Consider the following 25087-nt stretch of genomic DNA (forward strand, 5'->3'; position numbering starts at 1 on the left):
GCATAATATTATTATATACATATATATATGTAGCATTTAATGAAAGCATAAGCACTATAAAGAGCAATTAATGCATGCGTAGAGAAATTGAAACTTCAGTTGAAGTTTTACCTAAAGCGGTTCGTAATTGGCAATGTTGTAACCCTTCGTCCGTTCCTTCTTTCTTTTGTTTATTTCTTTTCTGAATTAATTAGTACTAAAAGTGATAAATTTTAGGATACCCACTTATTTTATTATATATGGGTCAAATAGTATAGGGTCTTAAATAAGTTATCACTTTAGTCCATTAATTATCGATTAAGTCAATTATCTACAATTACGCATCAATTAATTAACTATAGTTAAAAGAATAGTTTAAAATTCTTAAACCAACTTTACTTATTGATTATAAATTACTCGGAAAAAAACTATTGGGAGGGGCAAAACGGTAATTTTGTAAAAAATTCTAAAAATGACTTTCCGGGTCATTACATGAACCTCTTCTTCTTCTTCACAATTAAATATTTGTGTACTTTGCTCCTGTTAAGTGACTCACTAACACCATTGCTTATGTTACAGATCATGGTATGTATTTTTACAGTCATTAATTTATGCTTATGTTATTAAGGATAAATGATAAGATGTAATAATTTTCATTTTCCTTTACATTATTAATGTTTGTTACTACGCAGTATGTAAGATAATATAGTGTTTTAGTTTTAATGACTGATAGATTTTAAGTATTATTTTATAAATTTTGTGATATTAAATTCCCACGCGAAGCGCGGATAATTTTACTAGTGATATAATATTTTAAAAACCTTTAATGAAAATTATCCAATTAAACTTTTCAATATCGTACCAAGCCCACCCTTAGCGAATAGTACTTATTAGAAAGACCAAGACCTAAATTTCAGGTTGACATTTCTAGCACATCTCATTAAAGGCAAAAGCCATTTTCTCTGTAGGGTCACTAATGCCATTTTCTAGTCTTCTGTAAAAGAATTCATCGAACTCGAATATGGGCTGATCGAAAATGAGTTAGGTGAAATGGATAAGCCCAATGAATAATGTGAATATCCATTGTTTATTATTTAGTAAAGAAATGAACAACGCCTAGTTGAGAAGCCTAAATAAAAGTTATTATCAATTTTAAGGGGCCACCGATGAGTTTGACCTTATTAATTGGATGGACTTTGATCTTGTATATTGCTACATGAGACATACATCCAATAAGTTTAACATATTAGAAAAAGTCAATAAAGGCTATTTAGACTTCAAAAGTCTTTTCAAATGGGTCATTCACACGAATGATACTTCTCAATTTTTCATGTCATAGAAATGGCAAAATTTCCATGAATTTAGAATTGCCAAAGCAAAAGGAAAAATAAAATTATTGGAGGAGGAACTGTCAACAAACTAAAAGTAGAGAAGCAGAGAAATTTCCTCTTATTTATCCATCCACTCATCCCCTTTGAACAATGAATGAATGGAGAATATTAGTAGTGTTGGCCAAACACATACACAACCCCTCAAATTTGCCCTCATTTTTCATTTTGGCACTCCAACTTAGCCTTGTTCCATTTTAACCCTTAAACTCCAATTTTTTCTATACCATTTAAACACTTATACTAATTTTTATGATTTATTTTTATTTATATTCTTCAATTGTAATTTCTTATTTTTAAAAAATAGACGTGTGCCTGTTAATTTTCGTAAAAAAATTAAACATTCACGAACGAACATAAAAATTTTCAAACAATAATTTTATTTTTTGATATTTTTCTGTATTTTTGCATGAAAATAAATTGACAAAAGTTCTTTGATTTTCTTTCTTAAACATTCAATTAAATTAAATAACACTACTTATTTATTTTTTCTTATCATCTAGGCTATGTAAATTTAACACAGATACTCACTTTTAATTTTTAATATAAATCAATACAAATAAAAAAATCCATCTTCAAAAAGACTCGATTGACTTTGTTAATAACACTACTAAAAAAAGACTAACACTACTAAACAATGTTAAAACTCGACTGACTTTGTTAGGTTGTCAGTGATTTTAAAGAAAGAAAACCAACACAATTTCGTCGGTTATTTTTCACGCAAATATACATAACACTCTTAAAAAGAAATTAATATTATTTTTTAAAAAGAATTTTTTTTTGTTAATTTTTAATTTTTTAACTAAAATTAACTGACACATGTCGATTTTAAATAAGAAGTTGCAAATGAAGAATATATATAAAAATAAAGAAATCATAAAAATAGTATTTCGTGTTAAAATGGTACATAAAAAATGGAGTTTAAGGGTTAAAATGGAACAAGACAAAGACAAAGTGTCAAAATGAAAAATGTGGTCAAGTTAGATGGGTTGTATATGTGTTTGGCCAGTAGTGTTTATTTCCATCGACTACTTTCACTAATACAACTTGTAGTACTGAAAATTGACAGTCTTTAAGGGTGTGTTTGGTATGAAAATTTGAAATATTTTCAGAAACAATTTTTTTTAACCCCTTGCGGTGGATGGGGGGGGCGGGGATGAGGTGACATAAAAAAATGAAATTCTAAACATGCAATATCTACAATTAAGCAAACATCCGATTTCTTATGTTAGTAACACCTAAAATTCCAAAAGTTTTTATCTAACAAGCAACAACCCAAAAGAAACGTCATTTGCTACTATTAATTACTCTATTAATTAATATGCTATTGTTATATTATAGTAAGAAAAGGAATCGAAAAAAAAAACACTTGACATTTCCCAAGATAGCTATATAATGTAGTTTGAGGAAGGTTTTACATCACTCCATCAAATTAGAATTTGCATCATGTAGGTAAAAAGTGAGAAAACATTTTCCCTTCTCAAGTTGTGTTTTTACATCTTATAGTTTTAGGTTTTTAAAATATGCATTCTGAGAGAGAAATAAAAATGATCATGGATTTTATCATCCTACAAAAACACTAGGATGATAGAATGGATTGTAAGGGATACTTTTAATACTCATGTTTATTATATTATTTGGTATTTTGTGTTATTGTCTTATAAATAGCTAGAGACATTGTAACACTTTGTAGAAGTGATCTCATTCTTTTAAGTATGTTTTCTATGCTTGTTATATTCATGATTTGGTTTGACTAGAAGAATAAGAAGACTATTGAATGATGATTAGCTTAAGCGATTGAATGTTGACAAGAAATCAAAAGATTATGCATTATTTTTGTATTTTCTTCTTCTATTTTTAATTATGAAGATAGCAAAAATGATGCATTTATTTTCCATATGTTCTCTCTTTATTTTGTATTTTATATGAATTTGTTTTTAATTTATAATATTTTTTTAGTTAAAAATGATAATTTATGACTTTGCTGGATAGTGTCATTTTTTTCATGATTTTTGAAGTACAAATCCTTCTTTGTAAGCTTTAAGTAGCACTAAAATTACTTTTCTATTATTGTAGAATAATAAATATGCCATTAACAATTCATTCATATTCCTTAATGTAAAACTTAATGGTCTTTATTTTAGTTACTCCCACAACTTAATCGTCCTCCGATGAGATTTGCCTTGGCAAGGAGGAACTTGGAACCTTGATATACCGCATAATGCATTATTAGACAGAAATGACTGATTGGTGAAGTTTGCAAAAGGTCCACCAGTTGGAATTTCTCCGCTGAGTTTATTGAAGGAAACATTAAGGTATTTGAGGTACTCAAGAGCTTCTAAGGACTTTGGTATTCCGCCAGTCAGATTGTTATAACTCAAATCCAAGAATTCCAAGCTTAACATTTTCCCAAAAGACTCTGGAATGGGGCCCATCTATTCTGTTGTCTGATAGAGATAAAGTAATTAACTTCTGTAGACTTCCCATAGTGGTAGGGATCATGCCTGAAAAGTCATTGTACGACAAATCAATGTCTATGACATTCTTCAGGTTTCCTATTTGGGGAGATAGAACATCAGAAAATGAATTTGATGCTGCATCGAGTTCCAATAGTTCTTGAAGGTTCCATAGGGTCTCAGGTAAGCTGGAGTTCAACTTGTTTGAAGCTAGATATAGATTTCTCAAAGTAGTAACATTCCCCAAACAGGATGGCAAGGGACCTGAAATTTTATTTCTCCCTACAATCAGGTCTCCTAGATTCTGCAAGTAGCAAATTTCATCTGGTATAGTCCCACTTATCATGTTACTTTGTATAAGAATCCTTTGAAGCTTCTGCAAACCCCTAACAGTTTTCGGGATGAATCCTGTCAAGTCATTGGCAAATAGTGATATCGATAACACATTTGTTAGGTTTCCAATTTCTTCTGGGATAATGCCTCTGAGTTTGCACCCTGGTGCAGAAAAGATTTGGAGAGTGCTTGAGAAATTACCGATAGAAGCTGGAAGAATGCCGTTTAAGGGATTTCGTGCAATGACCAGTTCTCTTAGATTTCGACATCTTGTCAGTGACGTCAGGAAAGTTAATTGTGAAGAGGGATTCTGATAGATCAACTTGTTAAGGCCTATCTGTAGAACTTCAAGGAATTACAAATTACCAAGGGAATCAGGAATGGAACCGGAGAGGATGTTGTTAGAAAGGTCTAGAACAGTGAGTCTTGAAGCATTGGAAATAAAAGCAGGGAAGACTCCAGTGAGATTATTTATTCCTAAATAAATTTCCTTGAGATTTGGTGTCCCTTGCCCTACATTTGACGGTAGACTCCCCGATAACTGACAATCCACAATTGTCAAGATTTGGAGGGTTGAAATGTTGAAAAGGCTTGCTGGAATTGAACCACTCAGCCTGTTTTGATACAATCCAAATACTTCGAGTCTTTGAAGATATCCAAGCTCCCTTGGTATTTCACCTGTCAAATTAGGAAGAAAACACACAAGTTATTAAATTGCTGAATCCAATTTCCGACGCTTGGAGGAAAAAACATATGCTTTATAAATCACTTGCAAATATTTCTAGATGAAACATAACATTACAATACCTTTCAAGTAGGTAAGCCCAAGTTGCAGACTTGTCAGCATAGTTAGGTTCCCGATCTCTGCTGGTATGGTTCCAGCGAAATCATTTACAGACAATGATAGTATTTGAAGTTTAGAGCAGTTCTGCAGATTTGGAGGAATCAAGCCATCAAATCGATTTCTTGAAAGCCTAAGATGCTCTAAATTTGGAAGATTGTCGCATACATTTCCCGGTAGTTTCCCATAAAGAATGTTATTTGTCAGGCCAATCTGTCTAAGCGATGACTGGTTAAACATAGTTGGTGGTATCGAGCCTGTAAGCTTATTATCTTGCAGGTCTATTGAATTCAGGCAACAAAGGCTACTGATTTCTTGAGGAATTTCTCCTGTAAGAAAATTCCCTCGAAGTCTTAAATTCTTTAGCTTTGTTATATTAAAAATAGACGGAGGGATATTACCAGATAATTGGTTAAACGAAAGGTACAAGGAATGAAGATTTGGTAACAGGCTGAAAAATGAGGGGATTGCACCAGTAAAGTTGTTGTTCATTGCATTGATCATTTTCAATCTCCTCAAATGAGCTAACTCCTCAGGCAAACTCCCATGGAAGTTATTGTTTCTGATATCGAGAGAAATGAGAAACGAGAGATTTCCAAGCTGTGGCGGAACCATTCCTTTAAGGTTCATACTAGAAAGATTTAAGGCAGTGATTCTTTGGTGGCGAAGGCTACAAGTAACTCCAATCCAACAACAGACCGGGGTGGAAGTAGACCAGTCTCTTGCTAAAACACTATGAGGATTGTATAAAGATATTTGAGATTGCAAGGCAAGAAGTGCTGTTTGATCAGTAGTGATATTAACGATTGACGAACAAGTACTCATTTGCTGAAGAAGCAGAAGTACAACAGCAAGATGAATACAGCCTTTCTCCATGACAGAACGGTAAACAGATGACAATCCTAAGCTAACAAATGGAGAAAATATTCAGCTAACTGGAATCATGACGCCTTAATTGGCTTCAGTAATTGATACCTACCTTTGCAGGTGTGTAAGTAACTATACATTGTATTGGTTCACCTATGATCAGGACTTGTAGGGATATGATGTTAATTGTCAACAAGCAACTTGACATTTGTTTCATCAATTTTCTCTGAAACCTAAAAGTCAATTCACACATTAGTTGAGTTACTATGGTATGTTTGGATCGAAATAATAAGGCATCATGCGGAAGCAAAACCTTGAACGACGGTAAATTGGACAACAAAAAATAAAGGGAAAATGCATAAGTACCCCAAGCCTATACCCGAAATCCCAGAGACACACCTAACCTTTACTAAGGTCCTATTACCCCCCGAACTTATTTTATATGTAATATTCTACCCCTTTTTGGCCTACGTGGCACTGTCTTGTGGGCCCAGCGCATGTTGACATTTTTTTTGAGGATAGTGCCACGTAGGCCGAAAAGGGGTAGAATATTATAGATAAATTAAGTTTGGGGGGGGGGGGGGGGGTAATAGGACCTTAGTAAAGGTTAGGTGTGTCTCTGAGATTTCGGGCATAGGCTGGGGGTACTTATGCATTTTCCCAAAAATAAACTAAAATTGCATAATCTTTTTGACAAATTGGCCTATATTTGAGAAACTAATATAAGAGAAATCATAAAAACTATTAGGACAATGATATCCCTCTAAATAAGACTCTTAAATTTTAAAAGACTACATTGTGGATGTTGTTGTTCTGTGTACGAGAAGAAAAGTTCTTCTACTGTAGAAATCCAAAATTTCTCCAAAAGGACAGATATGGAAAAGTCCTTTACCGCCAAGAATCTTTTTTTTTTTTACCAAGAAACTTTTGTTATTGTCATTGTTGAAGCTAAAACAAGATACAGTGGAGGAGACAGAGTCGATGGAAGACAATATCTTCAAAAAATATGTGGGCTATGCATTAAGTAGGAGAGAATAATTTGGTGACATAGAAAATTAACTTATCGCAAAATATCAAAATTTAACTTTAAAATACCTAACCATATTGAATTATAATCATATATCATATATCATATTATATCATGTATAAAAGAGAATATTAGGCCCGTCTATGTGGCGTCACCACAAACTAGAATTTCCTTTTAATTTTTCATTTATCATATATAAAAGAGAATATTAGGCCCGCCTATGTGGCGCCACCACAAACTAGAATTTCCTTTTAATTTATTTATTTCCAAAACTAGTCTTCCTCTTTCATGAAAAGTTGTGACTTTTATGAAAAGTTGCGACTTTTTTGAAGAGTTGCGACTTTTATGAAGAGTTGCGACTTTTATGAAAAGTTGCGACTTTTATGAAAGGTTGTGACCTTTCCGAAGGGGTTGCAACTTTTCCAATATTTTGAACCTCTTCTTCTTCTTCACAATTAAATATTTGTGTACTTTGCTCCTGTTGAGTGACTCACTAACACCATTGCTTATGTTACAGATCATGGTATGTATTTTTACAGTCATTAATTTATGCTTATGTTATTAAGGATAAATGATAAGATGTAATAATTTTCATTTTCCTTTACATTATTAATGTTTGTTACTACGCAGTATGTAAGATAATATAGTGTTTTAGTTTTAATGATTGATAGATTTTAAGTATTATTTTATAAATTTTGTGATATTAAATTCCCACGCGAAGCACGGATAATTTTACTAGTGATATAATATTTTAAAAACCTTTAATGAAAATTATCCAATTAAACTTTTCAATATCGTACCAAGCCCACCCTTAGCGAATAGTACTTATTAGAAAGACCAAGACCTAAATTTCAGGTTGACATTTCTAGCACATCTCATTAAAGGCAAAAGCCATTTTCTCTGTAGGGTCACTAATGCCATTTTCTAGTCTTCTGTAAAAGAATTCATCGAACTCGAATATGGGCTGATTGAAAATGAGTTAGGTGAAATGGAGAAAATATCCAGCCCAAGTCATATTTGATAAGGAAAAAAATGGATAAGCCCAATGAATAATGTGAATATCCATTGTTTATTATTACGTAAAGAAATGAACAAAGCCTAGTTGAGAAGCCTAAATAAAAGTTATTATCAATTTTAAGGGGTCACCGATGAGTTTGACCTTATTAATTGGATGGACTTTGATCTTGTATATTGCTACATGAGACATACATTCGATAAGTTTAACATATTAGAAAAAGTCAATAAAGGCTATTTGGACTTCAAAAGTCTTTTCAAATGGGTCATTCATGTTTTACTCGAAAAATATAAATAAAAGAAAAATGATTGAGTTTTTCAAAAAATTGATTAAACTTATGATTTAAGAGAAATTGAATTTCCAAAAGAACAGAGTCGCCACTTAAATTTTAGTAAAAATCAAGAAAAAACTTTAAGGTTTTCAAAAGATTTAAACAGACAAAATCAATTGGAAATAAAAGGGTTTGAAGTTTAATGTACATTCCGAGAAGGTGTTAGGCCTTCGAAATGCCCGCTAACTTGCGGTTGACCGGCGATTTAACTAAAAATGATTTTGACTAATTTTAAAAATTTAACTAAGTAAAAAAAACTCATAACGACTTTGACTAATTTTGAAATTTTAATTAAGTAAAAGAACTCATTTATTTTAACTAATTTTTGAAATTTTAACTAAGTAAAAGAACTCATTTATTTTAACTTATTTTCTTTATTACTATTAGGGATAAAGTTCTAAAAAAATATCCCAACTTTGGTCGAATTTGCTATTGCGATACTAAACTTTCATGAGGACCTATTACCTCCCTAGACTATTTAATACCGTATTTTAAACATATATATTTGTCCACGTGGACATAAAAAATAATGCAAAATTATAAATAGTAATGTGTTCACGTGGGCACATAGATACCTTTAAAATACACTATTAAATAGTTTAGGGGGTAAAAAATATGGTATTAAATAGTCTAGGGAGGTATAGGTCCTCATGAAAGTTTAGTATCGCAACAGTAAATCCGACCAAAGTTGGGATATTTTTCAGACCCTTATCCCTTACTATTACTATTTTTATCATTTTATTTATCTTAAGGGGGAATGAACTAAAGGGAAATTTTCTAAATGGGGATAGCTTAAATGACAGGACTAATAAAAAAAAAATAGAGCAAAATACAAGTATTTTTAATTCGGACATGATAAAAGTTGAAATGACTATCCATGAGAATTTAATTAAATTAAACCATAATCAAGTAAATGGTTAGTCAACATAATAAACAAATAAAGAGGAACAAAGGGAAAACATATTGTTGGCCCAAATTCCTAAATCTGCAAAAAAAAAAACAAAATAATAATTCATTGGGCTTTTGGCCCCCTTTCTCATCTTCATTGGTCATGATATACACCAAGTGTATATTCGAGGTATACACCATGTATGCCACCGATTCTCGGACTCCCGGACCTGTAATTTTATTTTAACTATACATTCCCGCATTTTCCGCTTGCATTTTTCACGTTTTTGCCCTGTATGTGATATTTTTTGACTGTATATTGGTGTATACAGCAGGTATATCAGCCTGTTTTCGACTTTTCCGAAGCCTGAAAATTTAATTTCCAGTGTTATCTTGTTGCTTTCAACCTGTACACCAGTTCCACAGATTGCTACGGGGGCTGAATCGAAAGGAAAGAAGGATTTGGGGCCTTCATGGCCCATCCGAAATGCAAAGTAGAAAAGTGGAGTCCAAATTGGACCCGAGCGGAGTTCATATACAATAGGGAAGAGAAGAAATATATTAGTGAATCTAAACCTTAATGCCTTGAGCAAAATAATACATTTAAGGGATTAGAATACCAACTCAAACAAATAAGTAAAACCAACAGGAAAGAAGATCACGTGCAAACTAATATATTAAGGCCTTAGGTAAACAAGCAATAGTTTTGTTATGAAAAGAAAATAATAGTGAGAAGACTACTACCTTTCCACTGCTCAATGAACTCAAATGGTAAGGAAAAGAATGAACTTATGTTTTCATGATGAAAAAAAAAAAAAACTAGTCACAGGCTTCTTATAGTAGTGAGTATATATTCCACGGCATCGATAAGGTAGCAAACGATGATAGCAACTAAAGGAAACACCACAAATGACACATAAGTCTTACCCTTTCAAGACTTAGCATGATTCGAAGATGAGAAAAGGAAGAAATACAAACAACCGAACTTGCTTTGAATAGCAAAAAATGGAACGGACCAAACTGACCCAAGTTAACATCCCAACAATTCATCAGCTCATTTTATATATATATATATTTTTTTTTTATTTTTTTTTTTATTTTATTTTTTATAACCAAGTCAGACTGAGGCGGACTTAAGATAAATCGACTCAACATGAGGGGTGATGGAGACTAAACGGTTATCACTATCGCGAAGGAGATTTTAAAGTGGTAAGTAGATGATATATGAACCATATTTTTACTTCATTGAACACGGATGGAACAAGCACCATACAAGAGAAGAAATAAAACTATTCAACCTACACGATTCATGCTAGCTAAACGAATGAAATAACCATTGCCTAACATATTATAAAAACCAGCATTATAGATTCAGAAAATTCACATTCACACTAACCCGCAGCCAACCAACAAGGTTAACAGCGAGACGATAAGGAAATAGAAAGGCAAGCAACTCAGAATCACATTGAGTCAGCCAAACTTCTAACCAAACGAACTAGAAAATTTAAATAAATAAAGAAAAAAAAAATGCCACTGATTTCGAACATAAGAGCAAATTGAGATTATTTTTCAAATTTCAGCATTCACATAGCTTATAACTTTCAAGCAGTGAACAACCTACAACTTAAGAACTAAATGACACGAGCAGAAATATAGTTTACCTTTCTGAGTGCAGCAAACAGGACAACAACGAGCAGAGCAGCGAGGAAAAACTTTCACCACTGAAATGGGATTCCAAATACTCCGGCGAACCCCGACGATTCGATAAAGAAAAAATCGAACTCAAAGAAAAACTCAGGTTCTTTTGAAGCTATTTGAGAATACTTTTGTTCAGCTATCAACTCTCCATTTGCTAACTTCTCAAATCCCTTTTTATGAACTATAATTCTCTATATTTTTGTCTCAGTAAAGAATCACCTCTGTCCCCGTTTCAACAGTGAATAACAAAACAATTATATAGAAGGAAAATTTTGGGATTGAAAAAGGCGGAAAATCGGGTAGATTTTTGGACGAATTCCAAATTCAAAAATTGAATTCCTTCATCAATTCAGACAAACACCTTTTCCTTGAGGTTTTGGCTCATTCCGAAAGGGGAAAAGAAGACAGAGGTGTGCCTGCTGCCTGCTGCGATTGTACTAATCGAAAGGGACGTTGGAATTGGATGTTAATGTTGGGGGGACTTTCTGGGTTTCTTCGTGAATATTGAAGGAAACATTGGGGCTGAATGTTGTTGTTAACGTGGGTTTGGGCCGGGTTAAAGGGGGAACTGGGCTGGGAATGGATTATTTGTTGTAGTGTTGTTTGGGCTGTTTTCTGCTGGGAGTGGAACGCTGGATTTTGGAAGAAAAAGGGGGTGGGGTCGGTTGGTGCTGCTGTACGTGTATATTTGCTCGGCATTTGGTTGAATGGGTATTGTTGTATTATTGTGTGTATGGACGGTCTAGGAGTGTTGTTGGAGTGTATGAATATTGCATGTGCTGGGAGTGTTGGGTTTTGAGAAAAGGCCCAAAATTTGGTCCTTAAAAAAATGAATAAGCTAGAATTGGATTTAGACTTTGGCCATACGAATCTAAATTATAGCTAAATGTAGTCAAACTTAGTTGATTAGAAGAAGTTCGACTAGTAATTAAATAAGACAAATCAATATTAATTAATTAACGAGCTTCTTAATCTTAACTAAATAAAATAATTAACTCAATTATAAACTAATTAATTTAACAATATAAACGACTAAATAACTAAATATTTAAATAAAGCTAAAACCCTTTTGAAACAATTTTCGAACATTCATAAAATAAACTAATTAGACACATAATTGTATAATAATTAACTTAATTATAGACTAATTAACTCGAAATATAAGCTATTAATTAATTTAAACTAAATAGCCAAATATTTAAATAAAACTAAAATCCTTTTAAGACAATTTCCAAACATTCATAAAATATGCTAATTAGACACATAATTATAAAAATATCACATTCATTATTTTAAAATTTATAAAAATGACAAAACTACTTAAAATGACTTGAAAATTATTTTGAATTTCATAAAGCCAATTATATCAAATCATTTAGAATTTAGGAACCTCGATGATTAATTTATATTGTGGAGGTTCAAAATTGGGTTTCAACAATTCACACAAATGATACTTGTCAATTTTTCATGTCATAGAAATGGCAAAATTTCCATGAATTCAGAATTGTCAAACCAAAAGCAAAAGCAAAAGCAAATATAAAATTATTGGAGGAGGAACTATCAACAAACTAAAAGTAGAGAAGCAGAGAATCCTCTTATTTATCCATCCTCTCATCCCCTTTGAACTATGAATGAATGGAGAATATTAGTAGTGTTGGCCAAACACATACACAACCCCTCAAACTTGCTCTCATTTTTCATTTTGGCACTTCAACTTAGCCATGTTCCATTTTAACTCTTTAACTCCATTTTTTCTATACCATTTAAACACTTATACTAATTTTTATGATTTGTTTTTATTTATGTTCTTCAATTGCAATTTTTTATTTTAAAAAAATAGACGTGTGCCTGTTAATTTTCGTAAATTATCCTCGGATACTTGAGGGGAATAATTTCCTTAAGGGGAGACTGTGCATTCAGTGGGTTCAATTTTCTTCTTTAAGAAAAATATTTTGTATATTGTTTCTAATTTGTTTTTGATTCTATTTTCTCTATTGGTTTTAATTTTCTAGTTCTGGAAATGCTCTTTAAACTTTGTTTTTTCTTATCAAGTTCTTCAAAGTTTTTGTTCTAAGTATCTTAGAAATACAGGATGAACAACAATCTTAAGGAAATTATTATACTATTGGTAAGCAAAGAAGTAAAACTAAAGGACAATATTGGAGGTGTTTTGTTATTAAACTAAAAGAAGAAAAAAAATACTACGTTCATATTTCTGAAACAAGAATGTAACAAAGACAATATTGGAGGTGTTTTGTTTACTTATGCAAAAATCAAATTTCTCTTTGGATAGAACAATTAAGTAGACATAGAAAAAATGATTGTTATAAGGAACTTACCTTTTAGAGATTGTAATATGAAGATTAATAATTACTGGATTAGTTGAGCATTTACTTCTATTAGCGGATGTTTATATAATTTTGTATTAAACATAGAATATAGCGGATGTTTTTTAATTTCTTGTTAAAGATAGTAAAATGAAGTAAATATTTTTTTAATAATTGGAATGAAAAAATAAATAAATCCGTCGCAAGGCGCTGACATTCCTGCGCCTTGCAAGGCACATGGCGGCTGAGCCTTACAAGGCGCATGGAATTCCGCGCCTTGCGCGGCTATCCTAATTTAAACGGTGTCAAATTCACAGCTAGAAGTTGCCTTTTTGGTTCAATAATCAATTTTGTTGCTCTTTTGGAAATTTTGGCAATTTTTTTTACCCTTTCGGCTCCGAACTCCCTTTAAGAGCCCAAAAATTCAATAAGTGTAGGCAGGAAGAAAATGTGGAAGTAAAACAAAGTCAAAATAAAAAACGATTTTGACTTTGTTTTACTTCCACATTTTCTTCCTGCCTACACTTATTGAATTTTTGGGCTCTTAAAGGATTATCTTGACAATTATTCATTGGGTAGTGGGTGGGTGGGGATGCAAGTGACAGAAACTAGCAAAAAGAAAATACTGTGACACTACAACAAATATATGATTTACCGATAATAATATAATAACCGTTATGTTATATTTAGCGGCAATAATAAATATGATATGTATAACCAGTACTATATATAACTTTGAATGTAATGACATTAACTCAATTTCCGCTAAAGAAAAAATCTATTGCCTTTACATATCTCTTTTGTTGTAGTATGGGTGGATTGTTGACTGAGTCTCACAAAGTCAACTTGTAGTACTAAAAACTGACACTCTTAAGTCTTAATCATAAAACACTCTAGATACTAACTAGTGTACATTGATATGACAATTATTCAATTGCAACATGTATCAACTCTACATGTTTCTCCATCTCCCATTTTCTTTAGTTCATGCAAAAGGAAAAATTTAAAGGAAAAGAAAGAAAATGAGAAGGAAGGCGTTAAAAAAAAAATCTGCTCAACTAAAGAAACAAAACTTGAAGGAAATGGAAATCATTTGTTACCTTTATATAGTGTTTTTTTTTTCTATATTTTTAATGACGTGGCCGAAATTTGATGTGATTTCATGAAGAATTGAAGAAGTTGGAAATTTGAGAGTTCTTGATGTTCTTTATGTGTTGTTCTTCTTGAGGAAGAAGAAACAAAAAACGTACATTTAATCAAAAACTCCAATTGAAAAGTACTAAAAGTAGTTTGGAATCTTGTTAAGGTAAAAATTGATTTGGAAAACCAGAGTTAAAAAATAATGGCATGGATGAACCAAACTTTTTTCCTCTCGGAATTTCTTCTTTCACTTTCTTTTTTCGAAAAATATTTTCTTGTTCTTACAAGTTGCCACTATTGACTTATCTAGCAAATTTAGTTTTTTCATCACAAATTATTTCTTCGTTCATATATTGGTCCCCTTCTACAAAGTCAATGAATTTCATTTGGAAAAAAGAAGAAGATTAGGCAAAACACAAAACATACTTCTTTATCAAAACTATTCATGTTGACTAATGCGCCAAGAGTTTACGTAATCAAAGTAGTAAATACTCCTTTAGTTTCTTCTTACTTGGCTCTTGTTGAGACTCTTTAAGTCTTAACCCAAAATATACTCCAAAACTAATGGCAGTACTCAAAATGCAAGGCCACAAGTACTTATCCGAAAGACCAAGACTTAAATTTGAGGTTGAAGTTTCTTGCACAACTCATTCAAGACAAAAGACATTTTCCCTGTATTGTTAATCACTAATGCCATAATCTATTCTTCACTAAAAGAACTTGTCGAACTTGATATTGACACTCTAAACCAAAATATACTCCATAGACTAATTTGATATCATTAAATAAAGAGTTAATAACTTTGATGATCACTCAACTATCAATTCTTTTCATAGAAAGTCACTCAACTTTCATTTTCAACTCAAAAGTCACTCAACTATGACTTCTTTGCACAGAAAGTCACTCAACCTATTTAATTGTTTTTTTTTCATTATAATTTGCTGACATGAAATTTTAATTTTTAACCAAAATTTTAAGGACTAAATATATATCCATTTAAACCATTTAATGACCCGCTCCATTTAACCCGACCCGCTAAAAATATAATATTGAACTTTTTATTTTACCATTAATTCCCTAAAGAATTGATAGTTGAGTGACTATCAAAGTTATTAACTCTTAAATAAATCATCTAAGATCATTGATTTGCCTCATCAATTCTTGTTTTAGTAAAAAGAGAGAAACCAATCTGCTATAGTTATGGGAAGAAGTTGCAATCTTCTCTTTGCACTTGTGGTTTTCATTTTGCTCCATACTTCACTCTCTACTCTTCCAAACATTATTACTGATGAAGCTTCTCTTCTTGCCTTCAAATCTCACATTTCTTCTTCTGATCCTAACAACATTTTAGCAACCAACTGGTCTTCTTCCACCCCTGTTTGCTCCTGGATTGGAATCACTTGCACCTCCCGACACCATCGAGTCGCAGCTTTAGACATTTCTAGTATGCAACTTCATGGTACCATTCCTCCACACCTTGGAAACCTCTCATTTCTTGTTTCCCTCAACATTAGTAACAACAGATTCCATGGGAATTTGCCCCAAGAGTTGGCTCATTTGCAGAGGTTGAAATTGATTGATGTCACAAGCAATAACTTCACTGGTGCCATTCCATCATTTTTAAGTTTGCTAGTAGACCTTCACATTTTGCGCCTGTCGAGCAACCAATTTTCAGGAAATATCCCATCTTCCCTTTCCAATCTAACAAAGCTGGAAGTGTTGAAAATACAGGGAAATCTTCTCAAAGGAGAGATCCCTCGAGAACTTGGTGATCTTCACTACATGACTGTTTTAAACCTGGACAGTAACCATCTTACAGGCTCTATACCACCATCAATTTATAACATTACAACCATGCGAATCATTGGTCTCACCAACAATAATCTTACTGGTGAGCTTCCAACAACTATATGTGACCATCTTCCAAACTTGGAAGGGCTTTACCTCTCAAGAAATTACCTCGATGGCGTTATTCCACCAACCTTGGAGAAATGCAGAAAGCTTCAAATCCTGTCATTGTCTATCAATGAGTTCAGTGGAACTGTACCAAGAGAGTTAGCCAACTTAACATCTCTTACTGGATTATATCTTGGAGGACAACACTTAGGAGGTATGTAACGGCCCGTATTTCTCAACACAATATTAATGTATATTACACTTACTGAATCCAAATTACAACTAAGAATTGGAGCAACAAAGTAATAGTGAACAATACTAATTGGAGCAACAAAGCTTCAACATAATTGGCATAGGACTCTTCTTTCTAAAACCTGCTAATTGGGCCTGGATTCCAAATAAAACTCTCTAACATTTTACTCGGCACCAATAATCCCAATTGAATCAGTCTCCTTCGCCAATTCTATCTGATAGGCCCTTACGAATCCACGGTTCACAACACAGTAGTACTACATTTACTTGCTATAAATATGGATTTTTCTTCGTTTTTTTCTCTTCCACCAAATGTTACTCATACATTTTTTCCATGCTCTTTAAACTATCTTAATTTTCTAGTTTTGAAAATGCTCTTTAAACTTTGTTGTTTCTTATCAAGTTCTTCAAAGTTTTTGTTCTAAGTATCTTAGGAATACAAGATGAACAACAATCTTAAGGAAATTATTATACTATTGGTAAGCAAAGAAGTAAAACTAAAAGATAATATTGGAGGTGTTTTGTTATTAAACTAAAAGAAGAAAAAAATACTACGTTCATATTTATGAAACAAGAATGTAACAAAGACAATATTGGAGGTGTTTTGTTTACTGATGCAAAAATCAAATTTCTCTTTGGATAGAACAAGTAAGTAGACATAGAAAAAATGATTGTTATAAGGAACTTAACTTTTAGAGATTGTAATATGAGGATTAATAATTACTGGATTAGTTGTGCATTTACTTCTATTAGCAGATGTTTATATAATTTGTATTAAACATAGAATATAGCGGATGTTTTTTAACAAGATAGTAAAATGAAGTAAATTTTTTTTTTAATAATTGGAATGAAAAAAATAAATAAAATCCGCCGCAAGGCACATGGCGGCTGAGCCTTACAAGGCTCATGGAATTGCGCGGCTACCCTAATTTAAACGGTGTCAAATTCACAGTTAGAAAGTTGCCCTTTTGGTTCAATAATCAATTTTGTTGCTCTTTTGGAATTTTTGGCAAATTTTCTTACCCTTTCGACTCTGAACTCCCTTTAAGAGCCCAAAAATTCAATAAGTGTAGGAAGGAAGAAAATGTGGAAGTAAAACAAAGTCAAAATCGATTTTGACTTTGTTTTACTTCCACATTTTCTTCCTGCCTACACTTATTGAATTTTTGGGCTCTTAAAGGATTATCTTGACAATTATTCATTGGGTAGTGGGTGGGTGGGATGCAACTGACAGAAACTAGCAAAAAGAAAATACTGTGACACTACAACAAACAAAGGATTTGGCGATAATAATATAATAACAGTTATGTTATATCTAGCGGCAATAATAAGTATGATATGTATAACCAGCACTATATTAACCCTAGATGCAATGACATTAAATCAATTTCCGCTAAAAGGACAATCTATTGCCTTTAAATATCTCGTTTGTTATAGTATGAGTGGATTGTTGACCGAGTCTCACAAAGTCAACTTGTAGTACTAAAAATTAACACTCTTAAGTCTTAATCATAAAACACTCTAGACACTAACTAGTGTACAATGCTATCCAATGAATTTTGATATCATTAGATATATATAGATCATTGACTTGCCACACCAATTCTTGTTTTAGGAAAAAGAGAAACCTGTCAGTTATAGTTATGGGAAGAAGTTGCGATCTTCTCTTCGCTCTTGCGGTTTTCATTCTGCTAATTCATGTCCATACATATGTGTCTACTGTTCCAAACATTAGTAATGATGAAGCTGCTCTTCTTGCCTTCAAATCTCACATTTCTTATAGTCCTAACAACATCTTAGCAACCAACTGGTCTTCTTCCAGTCCTGTTTGCACGTGGATTGGAATCACTTGCAACTCCCGCAACCATCGAGTCAAAACTTTAGACATTTATAGCATGCAACTTCACGGTACCATTCCTCCACACCTTGGAAACCTCTCATTTCTCGTCTCCCTCGACATAAGTGACAACACTTCCTATGGAGAATTGCCAGAAGAGTTGGCTCATTTGCAGAGGTTGAAACTGATTAATGTCACAAGCAATAACTTCACTGGTGTCATTCCATCATTTTTAAGTTTGTTACCTAACCTTCGAATAGTTCTCCTTTCAGACAACCAGTTTTTTGGGGAAGTTCCATCTTCCCTTTCTAATATAACAAAGCTGCAAGTGTTGGGCATAAAGGGAAATTTTCTAGTTGGAGAGATCCCTCGAGAGCTCGGTGATCTTCGTTACATGACTTTCTTATATCTGTGACTCAACCAGCTGACTGGCTCTATACCACCATCAATATTTAACATTACAACCATGCAAGTCATTGCTCTGGCCAACAACAATCTAACTGGTGAGCTTCCAATGACTATATGTGACCATCTTCCAAACTTGGTAGGGCTTTACCTCTCAAGAAATTACCTTGATGGCGTTATTCCACCAACCTTGGAGAAATGCAGAAATCTTCAAATCCTGGAATTGTCTATCAATGAGTTCAGTGGAACTGTACCAAGAGAGTTAGCCAACTTAACATCTCTTACAGGATTGTATCTTGGAGAACAACACTTAGGAGGTATGTAACAACCTGTATTTCTCAACACAATTATTAATGTATATTACACTTACTGAATCCAAATTACAACTAAGAATTGGAGCAACAAACTAATAGTGAACAATATTAATTGGAGCCAAAGCTTCAATATAATTAACATAGAACTCTTCTTTCTAACGCCTGCTAATTGGGCCTGGATCCCAAATAAAACTCTCCAACATTTTACTCGGCACCAGTAATCCCAACTGAATCAGGCCCCTTCACCAATTTTATGTAATAGGCCCTTACGAATCCATGGTTCACAACACGGTAGTACTATATTTACTCTTACATTTTTTCCATTGACAGGAGAGATACCAGAGGAGCTAGGTAATCTGAAGAACCTACAAGTGCTGTCATTATACCACAGTGAGTTTACTGGTTCAGTCCCTGCAAGCATTTTCAACATGTCAGCACTACAGAACTTAGCACTTGAAGCAAACAGTCTTTCAGGTACTCTACCTTCAGAATTAGGCCGTGGGATGCCCAACATAGAAAAATTTAACTGTGCAGATAATTATATGAGTGGTTTTATCCCTGCTTCTATCTCAAATTTTACAAGACTCAATGGACTTGATCTCGGAATCAATAGTTTCACAGGTCCAATTCCTGAATCACTTGGTAACTTAGAATACCTTGAGCTTCTGGACTTGGCGGCAAATTATTTTTCCAGCGATTCGACATTGAGCTTCCTTGTGTCTTTGACAAACTATAGGAAACTAAGAGTAATTAGATTTGGTTGGAATCCACTAGATGGGGTTTTTCCTGCATCAGTTGGGAATTTCTCTGACTCGCTGCAAATTTTTGATGGATCGAATTGTAAAATGAAGGGAACCATTCCAGAAGAAATTGGTAATCTTACTATGGTGGCAATAATGAATCTGGTTAATAATGAGTTCACTGGTCATATTCCAAATACCATCCAAGGCTTGCCGAACCTTCAAGAACTTAACTTAGGTGGCAACAAGTTAGTAGGAACCATACCTGATGCTATCTACAATTTAAAGAATCTTGGATTAGTAGATTTGTCACAAAATCAGTTTTCTGGTTCTATACCGCCATGCTTAGGGAATGTTACCAGTTTAAGGTATCTTTATCTAGCTAACAACAGGCTGAACTGGACCTTACCTTCAAGCTTGGGGAGCCTTCGAGATCTCATAGAATTCAATGTTTCCTCAAATTTATTAAGTGGGAAAGTTCCTATTGAGATTGGAAATTTAAAGGTTGCAACACTAGTTGATCTGTCAAAAAATGAATTTAATGGTAAGATCCCTAGCACACTAGGGGGTCTGGATAGAATGCTTAGTCTTTCTCTAGCACATAATAAATTATATGGGCCTATTCCAGATTCATTTGGCAAAATGCTGGCCTTGGAATTCTTGGATTTGAGCAATAACAATCTAACCGGTGAAATTCCAAAGTCATTAGAAGCTCTCGTGTATCTCAAATACTTGAACTTTTCATTTAATGAACTCAGTGGAGAGATTCCCACAGGTGGTCCTTTTGCAAATGCGACAGGTCAATCTTTCTTGTCCAATTATGCACTCTGTGGTGATTCTAAGTTTCATGTTTCACCATGCGTCATCAAATCTCCCAAGAGATCAAAGAGAAAAAAGATAATCTTGGTTTTGTACATCCTTTTGGGAGTGGGTATGCTATTTCTTGCATTAGCCCTCGCATATGTATTTTTAAGATGGAGAAAGATAAAGAAGAATGCAGATCAAGCAGATGTCTTTCCGGTAAAAGGGAAACATGAAAGAATTTCTTACTATGAACTTGAACAAGCAACAGAAGGATTCGACGAAAGCAACTTGCTTGGTAGTGGGAGTTTCAGCAAGGTTTTCAAAGGGATACTTAAGGATGGTACTCTTTTGGCAGCAAAGGTATTCAATGTGCAATTGGAGGGTGCATTCAAAAGTTTTGATACAGAATGTGAGATGTTGCGCAACCTCCGCCATCGAAATCTTACAAAAGTGATCACCAGCTGCTCCAACCCTCACTTCAAATCCTTGGTATTAGAATACATGCCGAATGGGACACTTGAAAAATGGCTATACAATCACAACTTATTCTTAGACATGTTGCAGAGATTAAGTATAATGATAGATGTTGCATCTGCAATAGACTATCTCCACAATGGCTATTCAACTCCTGTGGTGCATTGTGACTTGAAACCAAGCAATGTCTTGCTAGATCACGAAATGGTTGGTCATGTCAGCGATTTTGGCATTGCAAAATTGTTAGGTGCAGGGGAAGATTTTGTTCAAACAAGGACAATAGCAACCATTGGATATATTGCTCCAGGTATTGTAACTTCTATAGCTTCCTCATATCCTTAGAATGCCCAAAACAATTATAGATTGGTACTCAGTATTAGTATGTTCATTGGTAACTAGGAAGTTTTTTTGTGATTATCTTTTACCATGATTGCAGAATATGGACAAGATGGAATAGTTTCCACAAGCTGTGATGTTTATAGTTTTGGCATCGTGATGATGGAGACGTTCACAAGAAGGAGACCAAGTGATGAAATATTTACCGGAGAAATGAATATACGATGTTGGATTAATGATTCTTTTCCGAGTGGTATTCATAAGGTGGTGGATTCTAATTTGATACAGCCAGGGGATGAACAAATCGATGCAAAGATGCATTGTTTGTCATCTATCATGAAATTAGCTTTGAGTTGCACTGTAGTGACACCTGATGCAAGAATTAGCATGGAAGATGCTCTTTCAACACTCGAAAAGATCAGACTCCAGTTTGTCAATAGTCTCCGCTAGGTAGAATTAGACTGTTGTGTTTTACTGAGTGTGAAAAATTAAGGTGAAAGTTCAGGTAGTCAGCCAACTAAGTTACTAAGGTTCCCGAATAGTAATATGTTTTACTGAGTGTGAAAAATTAAAGCAGTTATTTCTTGTTGACTACCATTTATTACAGAATTGAGTTAAATATGACGTTATTATCAGATGAATTTAGCAATACACATGACATGAAAAATCACATTTAGGCCGCAATTTTTTTCGAGCACATAATTTTTCTTTGATAGATCGATATTTCTATCATGATCTATATAAAATTTTAAATAATAAATTTAATATAGTGTTCAGATTTTTTCCAAATCTGTATAAATTTCAAATAATATTTTAATAGAATACTCAGATTTTAGTATCATCATTAATTCAAGAAAAGAAGTTACTCGACATAATTTTGAAATACAGAGATTTATCGATTGGATTTTTGTCATATCTAGTCAAATCCTACCAAGAGATTATTAGTTATTTTCTTATTTTGGTGTTTAATATCTACAGAAAATCATTTAGAATTCGCAATTATTTGAGAAAATAAGTTACTCGGCGTAATTTTGAAATAGAGAGAAGTGTCTGTTGGAGTTTTGTCATATCCAGTCAAGTCCTACTAAGTAATTATTAGTTATTTTTCCTATTTTAGTGTATAATATCTACAAAAAATTCATCCAAATATGTAATGTACATAAATTAAAATGACAAGTGTCTCATTATATAAGTAAGACAACAATGGAAAACTTTATATATTTTTATATACACTGATAAACGTGGATAAATCTCCAAACAGTTACATGGATAGTGATAATCAAGATTATCTTTATTCCTCTACTAGACCATGGGCCAATAAATTTGATTTTGGTGAAGAAGTAGAGTTGTCAAAAATATTTGATATGCCTAAAGAGCAGCATTTGAACACCAACATTATTCCTAGCACCTCAGAATTACCTAATGTTGTTCCTACGAACACCACCAACATCTCTAGTCATTCACCAATGGATAAGAATTCTTCGAGAATAACTTATCCTATTACTCTTGATGACGATGATGACTATTCATTATCGTACATATATTCCATGGGGTTGAAAAATGAAGAAAATACTAAAACCTTAATACCTATACCTATTGTTATGGAGAAACAAGGTGAAACTACAAATGACATGATCCTTCAACAACTTCTACCAAAAATCCCAATTTTGGAGAAACTCGAAAGAGAGTCGTCCTTGAAATCAAACTTCACCACTAATCAGCCTTTGAGAATTATTTCAATTGATTCTTGGAAAGAGCAAAAAAATAATAAGACTAATGACATGATCCTCCAACGTCCGATGTCACATATTCTAACTCTGGAGAAACTAGAAAGTCATTTGATCAAGTCTAAGTTGATGGTTGGTCAAGAAAATGGGATTAGCAGTGGTGGCTATGGAGTTTTGAGTTCCTTGGATAATGAATTCCCACAAAATACAAGGTTTATTTTCCTTTCCCCCCTTTCCCAATATATATATATATATTATTGATGATATGCTAATTATTTTGTTTTCATTTGGATATTTTCTAACTTCTCTTTCAATTCTTAGATGTAAGTAAACTTTGTTATTGTCATTTTGGTTTAGCAGTAGCAATGGAGGTCCTATAAGAAGGTCACCTAATAATAGGACAAGTTCAAGATACCAACCCTTTGGGAAAGAAATGGATCCAAACAATCAAGGATCATCAGATAGGCACATGCTAATTTCTCTCTTTTACTCTCCAAATTATCATTAATATATTAATTAGTAATGCTCAATCTAACTCATCTCATCTTGTTAATAATATTTTTCAGGGTTGGTCAAAACAGTTCAAAGTCGATCTTCAACAGACCACAAAATTTTAATGAATATACTCAACATTATGGCTATTCCAATGAAGCGATTACGTTGAGAAGCTTGAACAGTGGGAATGGAAATAAAGATGGAGTTCCTGGTCAGTTATAACAGTCTTGTTGTGTTAGAATGTATGCTCCACTAACAGTCAATGGACCAGGTCCTTTGACACTATAAGAATAGTAACTGAAATAGATGCAGAAAGTAAATGGCTGAAAGTAAAATCTGCACAATGATTTTACGTGGAAACCCTCTTGCTCAAGGGAGGTGAAAACAACGACCTGTCCTCACAAGATTTTCAACCCAAACTCCATTTCACTCAAACGGAGCAACGATTCAGATTATAACTGCTTGCAACCTAGGATTTTACCTCTAAATCCCTTCCCCCTCAATGTAGCAACTCTTACTACAAAGAGAGTAATTAAGCAATAACACTATTGCCCACTAAGCTACCTACCTCTAGATAACTTAGAATTTGACTAAGCAATAACCACGCTGTCACGCCCCGAGCCTACACCCTGGGCGGGACTGGCACTCGGAGACCATTTCTGGCCCCAAACAAACCCTTGGCCTGACTTACGTAACTCAGCGGAAGACTTAACTCAATGAAACAGTCTCAAATAATAACTTAAAGAATAATAAGTTGGCCAAAATGGCACTTAAGTCTTAAACAACATTTGAAAGATAAAGAAAGACATCTGAACTAATAACTATCTGACTGTCTATGAAGCCTCTAAAATACTGAGATGGATGTTGGGACAAACCCCACAACATCCTAATAAATGAAAGACAGAAAGCGAATAAAAGAGTCCTCCGAAATGCAAGGAGGCTCACCACTGACTTTGAGCTGCTCAACTGGATCAACGAGGTACTGGATGTTGATCCTGGTTACCTGCGTCTGCATCATAATAAGATGCAAGCCAATTGGCATCAGTACATTGAATGTACGAGTATGCGAGTTGGAATGCTAAACCACACATAGGCTAGAAGGAATCTGAAAGAAACTGAATAACTTACCTGGCTCACTCAACTCAACCTAACTAACTCATTTCAATATAAAGCAAGTGCAATATAAAGAAAAGCTGCTTAAAACATGTTATAAACTCTGTGTGTATGCAATGATACAATAAATCTGAGATGTATGTAAAAATACAAATGAACTGATGTATATAAAAATACAATAACTGTTGTGGGAGTTTGTTTCTCTAACCGACAACCATCACATAAGAGCTATAATGATGATACATCGATCAACCTCACGCTGCCAGAGCATTCTATACCTCGCCAAAGGTACAAAATCTGAACTGCCTAATGGATCCACTAGTCTATCTTAAAAAGGATTCATCTAAAAAGTATGATCCGTTTCTACCCATGGTGGCTATATGGTTCTATGAGGGCTGTGGGTT

At 33.5% G+C, this 25087-nt stretch overlaps 1 protein-coding gene across 3 annotated transcripts in view; it reads left to right on the forward strand.

The window, feature by feature from the left end:
• LOC125836302 (receptor kinase-like protein Xa21) overlaps positions 1–21869 on the forward strand; it is a 66482-nt gene extending 44613 nt beyond the window's left edge. For 2 of the 3 annotated variants that reach the window (XM_049515487.1, XM_049515484.1), the window contains 2 exons: positions 20654–21319; positions 21449–21869. In XM_049515487.1, coding sequence (XP_049371444.1) covers positions 20668–21319; positions 21449–21798 — 1002 coding nt within the window. In that variant the 5' untranslated portion in view covers positions 20654–20667 and the 3' untranslated portion in view covers positions 21799–21869. Of the gene's footprint in view, positions 1–20533; positions 21320–21448 lie in introns of all 3 variants that reach the window. The other variant, XM_049515485.1, reaches the window with a different exon arrangement.
• Positions 21870–25087: the final 3218 nt, after the last annotated feature.

Source organism: Solanum verrucosum, unplaced genomic scaffold, assembly GCF_900185275.1.
Source record: "Solanum verrucosum unplaced genomic scaffold, falcon-dt-bn FXZP01000278.1, whole genome shotgun sequence".
Classification (NCBI taxonomy): domain Eukaryota; kingdom Viridiplantae; phylum Streptophyta; class Magnoliopsida; order Solanales; family Solanaceae; genus Solanum; species Solanum verrucosum.